We start from the raw sequence: 13,288 nt of genomic DNA on the forward strand, positions 1-13,288 counted from the left end.
TTGCTGCTTGGGGTGGCCAAAAGCCTGGAGCCGGCCCTGTGTGTACCAGGTTTAGGAGCGGGGGGAATTGTAGGGAAGCCTTCCTCGGAGGGGGAAGTGCAAGGGGTGACAAGTGAGGGGGAACGTGTGTGCAAGAGAGGATCCCCAAAAGGGCTGCACTACTTGGTTTCTCAGCACAAAACTGAATAAAATCTGCTATGGGTTTCTATGGACTGATTCTAGTTCATTAACATGCTAAAGTCCTGTTGACTAAAATGCTGGAACAGTCCTTATAGATTTCTCTCCGGCTTTAAATTCCTCACTCCACACCCACAATGCCTCCTCACTTAAAAGATTTATCTGTTAATGGTGATTATTGTGCTTTAAATTGACTTTGATTCGATTTTAAAATCTGAAAATTTGGCAGTTCTGTCCCTAGGAAGCAGTTTTTTCCCCAAGCAAATCCTCGAAGGTTTGTACTGCGTCACTAAATACTGAAGGAGAATCTTATGGTCTCTATTGGGTAAATACTGTGGATTTTGGAAGTATTTCTAAATACTAGTCACCTGATAGAGTAGGAATGCTGTGGAGAAATTGATCTACAGTGTACAAAATAGCCAGCTTTGCTTATGAGAACTCTGTACTCACACTTTATGAATGTGAGGAAGGGAAAAGGAACGAGGACAGACCCAATGATCTTGGAGATGCAGAGGCTGCAGGAGGGTTATCGGGATAATCGGGAAATCATTGGGGAGGGGCCTCTGAAAGGGGTCAGGAGAAGATAATGTAGGCTGGGAGATGGGATGAGCAGAAATTAAATCAGATAACATATAGGCCAATTACATGTAAGGCTACCACGAGATTGGCAACTCCCCGATGAGCTCACAACAGGCCATTCTGGGTAATACAGCTCCAGTGAAAGCCTTTACTTAGCTTATTTTTAAACATGACAAATCATATTAAGGTTATGACACAATCCATCAAAAAAGGCCACGTCCAACAAAGATCAAGATCAGGGTCTATCCTTATCTCTTTGCCTTTGGATTCCACACAAGGCTGGAGTAATAAAGGACTTGGGGTTTAATAGCAGGAGGAGTTGGTGGTGGGGTGGAAAGGCTTATGTTTTCTTCTTTAGCTCAATGCATGGCACAATCCTTTTAATGTTCTTTAAAGCAGTGTTTCGTGTTTGATTTGCCCTAGTCGCTCTGATGATAAAATAGGTGGAGAATCCTTACCCGTTTCTCCCATTCATGCATTTGGGGCTGGGGAGGGGGACTGCATGAACTTCTGTCTCGTGTCATATAGCCAAGACCCTGCTATGTCTTCATCCTGAGCACAGCATACCTACACCACCATCCCCGTATTCCACACATCTGTCAAAGATGCCTATGCTATTTATGCAGATAAAGAAAAAGATAATTGGTAGAGAATGACGGTTAGCACAAGAGTGTCTCCAAGCCTATCAGGAGGTGATAGACTTACTGAGGGACACTTCTCATTTTCCATTTTTATAAGCAATTTTTTTTTTTGGGTGCAGAGAAATTTTTGTTTTTTTCCCATACTTGTCATAACTTTGAGGTGCTGATGGAATGTGTTCAATGCAATGTTGATGGAACAGTCAAAGGGATAAAAAGCCCTTGTAAGAGGGAAACACCTGCAGTGTCTCTGGGAAAACTCCAGTGTGGGGGGAGAGAGGCCTAAAGAAAAAGGCATGGACAATTTGTTAGCTCCAAGTGATAATCTTAGAAGACAATGATATGGGCTCCTCTTGGTGAGCCCTGGCCGACCATGTGTGCCATTTTAGAGAATAAGGTATTTTTAAGGTCTTAAAGTAGATGCATCTTTTTGTCAAAGCTTTTCGAGATAAGACCCTGGTACAAATCCTTGTTGACCATTCCTTTCTGCTGTCCACCAGCCATCCTCGCCTTCTGCGATGATTGCTATGATGTCTCCTGCACTGATGTCCAGTTCATCGGTGCTCTGAAAGGAGAGACCCAACAAAGGGAATGGAAATCTGGTTAGCCTCAGTACTCATACTCTTCTGCATGTTTTGGGGGGGGGGATTTTCCTAGCTTCCACGGTCCTAAAGTATATCCTATGCATCACACATTATTCACATAATGAATCTGAAATATCAGACTCACACTCAGTGTGTGGCTCCATTTTTACTGAGCTTGTCATATTGGGGGCTATCAACTTTCTTCCCATCTCCTCAAGATCTCCGAAGTGGAACAGAAATGTACCCATCCTGCTGTCACTCCCTGTGCAGATTAGATCTTGTATCATAGGAACATCCTCTGCCAGAAGAGACTAAGGCCAGGTCTATGCTATAAACTTACACGGGTATAATTATGCCACTTGGGGGTGGGGGGGTGAAAAATCCACACCCCTGAGCAATATAGTTATACCGACCTAACCCTTGGTGTAGACAGCGCTATGTCGACGTGAGAGCATCTCCCACTGACGTAGCTAATGCCTCTCGCGGAGGTGGATTAACTATGCTGATGGGCAGTGCTTAATTTGTAGTGAAAGAGGTACCAGGGTTTAAGCAATTTTTTACATTCATAACTGATGTGGAAAGGCTAGAAGTGCCGGGGCTCTGAACTGCCAAACCTAGAGGAGCCGGGGCTCTGAACCGCCAAGCCTAGAGGTGCTGGGCTCAGCCCTGGCACAAATTAAGCACTACTAATGGGGGAAGCTCTCCCATCAGCGCAGCAGCATCTTCAGTAAAGCACTACAGCATCACAGCTGCATGGGTGCAGCTTTTGAAGTGTAGACCTGTCCTAAATGCAACTCCCTCCTGAACCAGCCAGTCATGCTCCTTCGTTAGAGCAATACAAGGCTACATGCTCAAAGGAGATAAAAATGATGCCTCCAATAATCTCAGTCTGGGAGAGATTTCTCATCAGGACAATTGATCTCCGGTTACCTGCATGGTAGAACAGATCCCTGCTGCTGAGCAATAGTGGTCAACGGTGGTATAATGATTATTCATAAAACATGCTATTTTCCCCCCCAGGAAATAGCCAGACTGACTTGTAGTGATTCTATCAGCCCATTAAGTGATGCTGTCCTGTTTTCTGTGGGATGGGGCATCAATTCACTGTCCAAAAAGCAATGAAATTAAAACAGTGATAGCAAAGCTCCAAAATTTTTGCATTCAACAGATCAATCTAATTGGAATATAATGCTCAAGTGTGTGGCAGTCTACCCCCAGGTTAGGAATAGTCCATCTTCATGAAAGGAATTCAATAATTCCCCTTAAGGCAAAATGCCATGAATGCTGAGGTACATTAAAATGACCCTGAACAGGCCGTAAAGCAAATATCTCTCCAACCAATGAATGAGTAGAAAAAACATTTTAACACCCTGAACTACATAAGAAATTCTCTTCAGCGGCACTGACATAACCCAACTTTTGTTTGGCTTCAGTTAGAACAGGGGTAGTCAATTATTTTTTGTCAAGGTCCAAATATCTTGGTCAAGGAATAGTCAAGGTCCAGGCTCCAGATAAAAATGATGATGATAAATAAGTTTAAAAAAAAAAAAAAGACTTTGGGGTCTGTTCAAAAGCATCTGGTGGTCTGGATTTGGCCCGCGGGCTGCCTATTGACTACTCCAAGTGAGGATCTGACTCATGTTGACCTCTTACAAAGAGTCTCTTAAGTGACGTGTTTTTAATGTGGGTCTCATAACACACGAACAAGGGCACTTTCTATGGAGCCGAAAGGTGGCCAATTCAAAACTAATAGAAGGAAATCTTTTCCCAAACAACGCATCATTTGACTGTGGAACTCTTTGCCAGAGGATCTTGTTGAAGCCAAGAATGAGCACAATTCAAAGAGAGATTGGCCATTTGTATGGATAGCAAAAGTATCCATAGTTCATGCTAAGGAAAAGAATATTGGAAGGAAGGTTAAACCCCATGTTTCTGGGTGTAAACCAATCTCTTGCTATTGGGGATTCGGATGAGATCATGGGGGCAGATTATCCCACATCTGCATGTGGGGCTTCTTGCACCATACTTTGGAACATCAGGCCATTGTCAGAGGCAGGATGATAGACTAGATGGACCTGGCCAGTAGAATGACTCCTATACTTCTATGTTTCCTGTGTAAGAGCATTAAGGGCAATCGTAAGGCTAAAGGCTCTTGGGCTGCTTTGGCATTCTAATTTATAAACATCATCCCCACTTTACCTCCTTTTGAAAAGCAGTCTAAAATCTACAGATGAAAAGGTGCGTGGTGTTAGCAAACTCTTGCTTTAGCAAGTCAGCTTGTCCCTGTTGTGACTTTACTCATGATGTCTAACGGAATTAGGTCTGAAGTCAGGAACATTACAGTACCCTAGTTGAGGACGCTGGTTGCTCATCAGCAGTGTCTTCAGATTAGTGAGCATGTCAGGCCAAGCTCCTTCCATTTGCCCAAGGGGCCTGTGCTGGGACTGGCACTTGGCAGGAGCAATCAACAGGGCACAGTGTATTTCCATGGGACAAATGTGAGGGAGGGCTGTGCCGTCTGACTCCAACATCAGAATGTCAGTGTGTGTGGTGTGTCGGTAGCTTTTTCATTGATCTAGTCCCTCCTCCTGCATCTGTTTAATGGAGCTGGAATAATACAAGCTCATAGTATTTCCACCATGCAGGAACTGGAGTAGCATGACAAAGCCAGATCTTGTGGTGTTGTTTCAGCTCCTTTTAAAAAGTGCCTCAGGGGTTATTTAAGTAGAAAATGGATACAAATATTTATATTGCAAATCCCCCACAAAACCATAACTAAACTGAGGCAAAGGCAGAAGACAGGCTGGGAGTCTGTCTCTGGCAATAGTTATGAACAGGAAATCAGTATGACTTGTTCTAAAATCCTTTTGTGCAGTGGAGATTGTGTTGGAAGTCTGCCCCTGCTATGGAATACAGACAACACATCAATCTGGTCTTGGGGTAGGATTCTCCAGATGAGGATGGGGTCAAATGGAGAACAGCTTTTAGATAATATTTGACAGACTCTCACTCCTCTTTTCTAGGCTGAATAAAAGCCAGGGAGGATTTTATAACATGAGCTGCAACCTTATTCCCTTGGGCTGTAGTCTCAAAAATTTCACAAGTGAAGTAGATTCAGAATGAGTCATTACTTGGATGGGAGATCACAAAGGAAAACCCAGGTGCTGTACAAAGTGGCGGTGCCATTCCCTGCTGACCTGCTGTAGATTCAGTGTCTCAGTATGGTGTCTGAGGGCGCTGTTTTCCAATGAGCTGTAAAACAGGGTCCTGACCATTTTGTCAGTAAAGATCCTATTGTCCTCTTCAGCAAAAACAGTAAGAGGGGACTCGTCTTTCTATGCTGCCAAGATTCCACTTGGAGTATATGCATTCTTCTACCCTAAACTCCCTCTACATTTGTAACTGGATACAGTAGTCATCATTTCCTGCACTAAGTTGCTATCCAAATGTTCTGGATTCCAATCCTACATCAAGATCCGCTAGTGTGTACCTCTGTAGAGACCCATTGATTCATGGGATTAGGGGTTGCACTAGCAAATCCTGATGCTGGATCAGGATCTTAACTAACTTCTCTTACATTTTTATTGGGACTATTTTTATACATCTTCCTGTAAAGCCAGGTGGTTTAGTTACCATCAGCCAAAATGTACAAAGCTTCTGTGTTGAATGAGTCTCTTCTATCCCTAAAGAGACAAGGGTTGGGATGGTTTGGCACTGTTATTGATGAAACACATTAATGTGCAGCAAATTGAAATAAACTTTTAGATACTGTTATCTTGGGGGCAGTATGGTCTAGTGGCCAGAGCAGAGACCTGGGAGTCACAACTCCTGGCTGCCACAGACTTGCTAGGTGACCTTAGTTAAGTACTCTCTGTTCCATCTGTTTCCCCATCTATAAAATGATAATGCATAACCCCTAGGGGTGTTGAGAATTAATGGGCTCTTCGAGTCAAAGGTACTATTTTAAGCCTAGTGCATTACGACATTCGTTTTTAATCCTTTGACTACCTGGGCTGTGTAGTCGTAGAGCACTCTGTAATCCTGTGATGGTGTGGTCGCTGCTTGTTCACCCACATTAATAGCAGCGTAGACTCCATCCACTTTCTCGTCTAGAAAAACAGTGAAACAAAGGAATATAAATGCAAGGAATCATTTGCAAGAGTTCACAAACACAAGGGTGTCTACTCTTCTCTCTCTGCACTAGGATGTGTGTGCCTACAGAAACTGCTATGGACTCCAGGTAAAGCTATGCACAACTGCCACTGTCTAGAGGAGTCAGAAACTAGCTTTCACTCCACTACATGGTAAGACTGCAGGGTAAATGTTTTCCCTGCTTAAAATATAGTCCCAAATGGTCTAACAAATAATTATAATAAAACTGGTTTGTGGTGGGATCTGTGATTTTTCTGAGGGGAAAAATAAAATTATCTAAAATATAATGCAGTGCAAGAAAAGTTCAGTGAGCCTTAGTAGTAATTTAGATGGTGCCATGATGGAATATGTTACTGGCTTGACCTTTCTGAAACATATTGATTATTTAATCCAACCTGTCATAACTGAGAAGAGGAAAACATTCATTCAGTGTTATTGCAAAAACAGATATAAATGCCTCGGTGAAATAGTGATAATTAGGCCTTGTCCACACTGTGTTTTGGTAGTATACTTAATCTAGAAAGCCCTCCCAGTGTGGAGATAATTATGTTGCTATAACTGTGTCTACACTAGTGCTTATGCTGGCATAACTATGTTGGTAAAAGAATCACACCCTTATCTGCTACAGCTATACCAGTATACCATAGCTATACCAGTATAATTTTTAAGTGTAGACCTGACCTAAGGATTGTTCAAAAAGAGTTTGATCCTGCATCTCTGTAGCCAATGAGAGTTTTGCCATCAGTCCAAAACACCTACCAAGGCACTTCTTCAAAAGCATTTAGCACTGACCTAATTCTGCTCTCATGGAAGTCAATCCCCTTGCTTCATAATAAATTAATGGCCATTAAGGCAAAAGAAAGCTGCAGTGTATTAAACAGGCAAATGTCACACTATTGTTTGTATTGTCAGATTTTTATCTCAACACTATGACTTTAGGTGTTTGCACTTAACCAGAATTTGGAATGTAATTAAGTCCTGGCTGGTTAAAAAGAACTTATTACAGCATTCCTCCACAATGCTATACCTGCCGGGTCTGTCCTCCTGCTGAGGCATGAGGGAATTTCCCATGTAAACTGCCTGTACATCCCTGGGATAATAGACCCCTTGCAGAGGGCTGAGAAGATAGGATCCTTGTAAACCAGCCCACAGTAAATCCTGATCCCATCCCATTCCAAGAAGTGGCTTGGATTCTTCAGATGACTGAAAGAACAATGTAGCAGGAAGTGAAGAAGCTGAATTCAGGTAGATAACCACAATATGCACAAACCTCTGAAGGCCTTGTCTTCATTAGGAACAAAGTTGTATTCTTAACTTGAGTTAACTAACTTGAAGTAAAATCTTAGTAAAGAGCAGGCAGTCTATAATTTTCACATGAGTTGTAAGTCACGGTAAACCCTAGGCTCCCATAGAGTTGTTATCTCAGCCTGCTAACTCATGTGAAAACCACAAATTGCCTTGTCCTTGGTAGGATTTTACCTCATGTTAATTACCACATGTTCGCTAATGTGGGCTAAGAATTCATGTTTTTTTCCTAGTGAAGACACACCCAGAGTCTCAGGCATACCTGGGCAAACTGCAAGAAGAATGTAGGTACCAAAATCCCATTAGATTACCATGCATATTCTCTCTAAATTTAGGGGCATGCTCCTGCTCCCATAGAAGTCCATGCCAAAACTCCCATTGATTGCAGCGGATGCAGAACCTGGCCTCAGCTCACTAAATGAGACCCATTCTGTCAATGGATATGAGTTCCGGGTTCCCACAGGCGCCCCCAGAGCCCATCTGTGCATAGTATTTGGTCCCAAGAGTAGCATCTCATTTTACAACGAGCCTGCTCTGATCCTTCAACAAAGTCACAATCCACCCTTTGTGACATCAGGATTTACTATCATGGAAGCAATTATGACAATAATTATCCGATAGTGGCCTTGATAAATAGCATGATCTAAACTGGCAGAAAGGAGAAGTTAATATAATGTAGACCGGTTTCAGTGGTAGCTGTGTTAGTCTGTATCAGCAAAAAAACCGAGGAGTCCTTGTGGCACCTCTAAGATGCCACAAGGACTCCTCCATTTTTTTGCTAATCTAATGTAGACGCACAAACAGCTGTGAACAGATCGGGGAGGCATTAAATGTGACAGGTGCTGTTCATATACTACTGTATAGACATGTGGGACCCGATCCTGGGAGGCACTGAATGCCTTCAACTCTCATTCAAGTTGTATTCACAGGGACACCACTGAATTCTATAGAAATGGATGGCACTTGGGCTCAGACTTTTAAAGAAGCCTAAGTCTCATTGCAAGTCAGTGGGACTTAAACTCCTAAATGCCTATTTCATTCTCAGAAATGAGACTGAGGCTCCTAAATCAGTTAGACATTGTAACTCTGAGCAGAGCAACATCTATGTACCTTTAAAAACCCAGACCTTGCAGATCTAGCCTGCATGAATGGCACTGAAAATTCCCACTCTTCAGGGGAGTCAAACAAGGGATTTAGGAGAGACTGTATTCCATTTCTGGGTGGCCGCGTGCAGAGGCAGATGTAGTGAAGGAAACTGGTTCCAACAGCATTTTTTTTTTTTTTTTCATTAGGGGACAATCACAGTTTAAATCTCCTTTGCTGGTTTTAAATCAAGCCAATAAAAATGTCACAAACCATTATTTCCTGTGCTGTCAAAATATTATGCTTTGATGGCCTCTAATGAGTGATACAAGTGACGTGCACGGCCATCCTTAGGCATACTGCATACGCGGCTGCATAGGACACCTGAAAATTTGGGGCACCCCTGGGCTTAGTGTCCACCCTTCCACCTCTTCCTATCCCTGTTCTGACCCTTCCTGCAGGCTCCCACCACAGCTATCTGTGGCAGCCTGGTGAGTCTTCTCCAGAGGAATTTGTTAGTCTCGAAGGCCTGGTCTACACTGGTGGGGGGATCGATCTAAGATACGCAACTTCAGCTACAAGACTAGCGTTGCTGAAGTCGATGTATCTTAGATTGATTTAGAATCACTTACTTTGCGTCGTCACGGCGCGGGATCGACGACCGCTGCTCCCCCGTTGACTTTGCTTCCACCTCTCGCCGAGCTGGAGTTCAGCAGTCGACGGGAGAGCAATCGGGGATTGATTTATCGTGTCTACACTACAAGTAATAAATCAATCCCCGATAAATCGATCCCCAATAGATCGATCACTACCTGCCAATCCGGCGAGTAGTGTAGACGTATCCTAAGGTGCCACAAGTACTCCTGTTCTTTTTGCGGAAACAGACTAACACAGCTGCTACTCTGATTCCTCCAGAGGGGATCTAGTATTTAAAAGTGAAAATGCCTGCCAGACCTATTAGCACAACACTGAAACTGTTAAAGAGGCATTCAAGTAGTAATGAAGTCATTTAACAGGCATTTGCCAACCCCCAGGTATACACTGTCAGTTTCTGAATTTACTGACAAAAACAGTTGTGCATTACTATAATGTTTACTCACCACATGTTTGTCTACAGGACCTTAGTTTAAAATTTGCTTTAAAAATATTTCATTAGTGTGTTGCTAAAGATTATAAATAACATCTCTTAAAAAAAGTCTTGCATAGATTTTTTTTTTTTTTTTTTTTTTTTTAATAAATCCTTCAAATGACTACCTTCATCTAAAATACACATCCGAGCCCAGGCTGCTGTCGGGCATAAGGGCACCAGTTTAATAATACTGCATAGGGCCCCATAAATCCTAAGGACCGCCTTGGACATGGGATTGGTAAGGCAACATAACATTTGAAGCAGTACGGATGCCTGTGTTCACTGGGACACCAGGCTGGGCCACAGGAAGGCTTCGGAAGGTTTCCCCATGCTCTACGTAAGTAGAGGAAAAAACTGTGTTCCTAGACCTTGAGGTCTCAGTCAGAATTTAAACTTCACACATCCAGAGGAATAGTACAGCTCATATCAGTCTCCATGGTGGGGGAAGCTGCTTGCTACATGTTTGTGCTGTACTGATGTTTAGATTATAGTCTCAAGCTAGCTCATAGGATAGGTAACATATTAATGTCTTATCACATAGTTTATTCTCCATGCAACAAGCATGTAAATGATTGATTCATAGGACCAGATACATCTTTTGATTTACATCTGGTAAAACATACCTATAGGAGGGGCTGTGGGAATGATGGTTTCACTGGAGTTTCTGCTATTTCCATGTAACAATCCGGAGAATCTGTGGAACCAAAAGAAGCCGGTCATAGAATGTACAGAATATGTTGTATATTCCTCAAACTTCCAGAGCGCTAGTCCACTGCCATGTAATCTTCCTCATTCCTCCCATTTGTCACCAAAACTTTTGGCCAAATGTTTCCTCTTTGGAAACTTTTTTGTTTTGTTTTGCACTAGAGCAACAGACACACTTATTTTCATTTTAAACAAACCCTGGTAAACTAGCAAATCTTTTGAAGTTTGCCAATCACTAAACTGTACACAAAATAAAGTATATTTTTATATTATACATTTATATTTTTGTGATAGTTTTATCTTATGGACAATTCAAGATCTAAAGACACATGAAGCAAAGCTTAAACCATCCCATCGTGACAACATGATGGATCTGTTGTCTGGTCAATTTCAAGGGGTGACATCCTTTTTTTTTCCCCTTTCCTTTTCTCCTCATGATAATGCACTTGAACATAGAAAAAATGCTGGCTTTTGGAATGTTGTAGACTATAATACACTTGTCTAAAAACTGTCAGTTTTAAAATATAGCAAACTATTTATATTTTTCTTCCTGGATGTTTCCCCAACCAGCATAAACTGTACTGGTATAAACAATCTTCTACTAATATAATTGGGCCCACATTAGGGCTTTCATCGGTATAAATATTCCTGTATAAATCTGATCCCTAACCAACAAGTCTATATCTCTGAAACTTTTAAGCGCAGGCCAGGCTTAAAGCTATTTGCTAATCTGTGGCATGGTAGTGCACTATGGTTTAGCACAGAAGGTATGGCTGGAAAAGACAACTGTCTGTCCCCCTCTCACCACTTAAGTCGTTTTTGTCACTATATGTCCGAGTCCTATCACATAGCAGAATTAAGTGTGCCCCAATTACTTGCTGGCTGGTCAGTTTCTTTTAAAGCTCTCCCTTCCCGCCAGCAACAATGTGAATAGCTAATCTTGCTTCACTTTAAATTCTGCTAAATTAATTATTGGTGTATGTATATGATATGCATGCATATCACATCTGCCTTTCACCATGATTATGGAAGCAATTACTTTCAAGGTCTGTATTTGTCTCTTGCATGTATGTAACCATATATTGCTTTCTACACAGAAAAGCATTTCCATAAGGAACCAATATACTCACCTTTTCATCATCCCATAAGACTGGACTGGGCTGTTGCTACATCTAGGAGATTCTCTGGCATAATAATTCTCATATCCTATTGGAACTATAATGGGATAATTGTTAAAAACAAGGGAGTAAACAGGCAGAAGGTATGCATTTTCCCCCCTCTACCAGCAATGCAATTGATTTGTTTCCATAGCATGGTGGTTAGTCTTCTAATCTAGAGCAGGAGTGGCCAATGGAATTCTGCAGTGTAACCACGCTCCTCTTTAATACATAGGTGCAGCCCACGCAGACCTCTGAGCTCATCTATGCTAGGAAAACTACTGATGACAGATGTCAGTAATGGGTACTGCTGAGCTGATGCTTAATACAGTTCTGCTGCAAGTATAGCACAGCTGCAGCACCATTTCAATAGCTATGGTCAAATTCTAATCAGAAAGGCTGCTGCCTCAATAATAGGACTTCTGCCATCTTTGTCATAGATCATAGGACTGGAAGGGACCTCGAGAGGTCATCGAGTCCAGTCCCCTGCCCGCATGGCAGGACCAAATACTGTCTAGACCATCCCTGATAGACATTTATCTAACCTACTCTTAAATATCTCCAGAGACGGAGATTCCACAACCTCCCTAGGCAATTTGTTCCAGTGTTTAACCACCCTGACAGTTAGGAACTTTTTCCTAATGTCCAACCTAGACCTCCCTTGCTGCAGTTTAAACCCATTGTTTCTGGTTCTATCCTTAGAGGCTAAGGTGAACAAGTTCTCTCCCTCCTCCTTATGACACCCTTTTAGATACCTGAAAACTGCTATCATGTCCCCTCTCAGTCTTCTCTTTTCCAAACTAAACAAACCCAGTTCTTTCAGCCTTCCTTCATAGGTCATGTTCTCAAGACCTTTAATCATTCTTGTTGCTCTTCTTTGGACCCTTTCCAATTTCTCCACATTTTTTAAAATGCGGCGCCCAGAACTGGACACAATACTCCAGCTGAGGCCTAACCAGAGCAGAGTAGAGCGGAAGAATGACTTCTCGTGTTTTGCTCACAACACACCTGTTAATGCATCCCAGAATCATGTTTGCTTTTTTTGCAACAGCATCACACTGTTGACTCATATTTAGTTTGTGGTCCACTATAACCCCTAGATCCCTTTCTGCCGTACTCCTTCCTAGACAGTCTCTTCCCATTCTGTATGTGTGAAACTGATTTTTTCTTCCTAAGTGGAGCACTTTGCATTTGTCTTTGTTACACTTCATCCTGTTTAACTCAGACCATTTCTCCAATTTCATCCCATCTTTGTTTAAGGAGCAAAAGCTAAACACCCTGCAGCTCTCCGCTACTAACTGAGGATGGTGACTCAGTCAGCTCTTCTGGGTTTTTTTTAAATGTATAGACAGAGATTCAGGAATTCCAGCCACATCTGGGGAATTTTTTGGCCCTGTTGTCAGATGCTGTAAAGTAAGTATTTCCTGGTATCCATGTGTAGATAAATATCAGCCTACCTCTCTTGTCCCCAAAGCGAGAGAGAGAATTTGCTATCCACCATGGGGCTAGTCAGGGCTAGTCGACTTCACACCCACAACTCACATCACAATTAGTTTTGAAGAGAGAACTTTTTTTTTTTTTTAACAGCAAAGTCCTCGTCTGTGGTTCTCTTGTATAACAGAATGCATGTGGTTACCTATGTATCTTGTACTTTAAAATACTACAGCTTTCAGGCCAGAAACTAGCCACAAGCTATGCTGGGAAGTAATGAGCCGCAACTGAGGGTGAAGAGTAGCATTCATACTGAGAAACTGCTGATGTGTAAAAGTAAAGAAACAT

General features: G+C 42.2%; 1 protein-coding gene across 2 annotated transcripts in view; it reads right to left on the bottom strand.

Annotated features, from left to right (window-relative positions):
* Positions 1 to 696: 696 nt before the first annotated feature.
* PSTPIP1 (proline-serine-threonine phosphatase interacting protein 1) overlaps positions 697 to 13,288 on the bottom strand; it is a 92,408-nt gene continuing 79,816 nt past the window's right edge. For both annotated transcript variants that reach the window (XM_034784613.1, XM_034784614.1), the window contains 4 exons: positions 11,483 to 11,567; positions 10,271 to 10,341; positions 5,987 to 6,087; positions 697 to 1,959 (listed from right to left, as the gene is read on the bottom strand). In XM_034784613.1, the coding sequence (XP_034640504.1) occupies positions 1,828 to 1,959; positions 5,987 to 6,087; positions 10,271 to 10,341; positions 11,483 to 11,567 (389 nt within the window). In that variant the 3' untranslated portion in view covers positions 697 to 1,827. The remainder of the gene's footprint in view (positions 1,960 to 5,986; positions 6,088 to 10,270; positions 10,342 to 11,482; positions 11,568 to 13,288) is intronic.

The sequence above is a fragment of the Trachemys scripta genome, chromosome 10, assembly GCF_013100865.1.
Source record: "Trachemys scripta elegans isolate TJP31775 chromosome 10, CAS_Tse_1.0, whole genome shotgun sequence".
NCBI classification, from domain to species: domain Eukaryota; kingdom Metazoa; phylum Chordata; order Testudines; family Emydidae; genus Trachemys; species Trachemys scripta.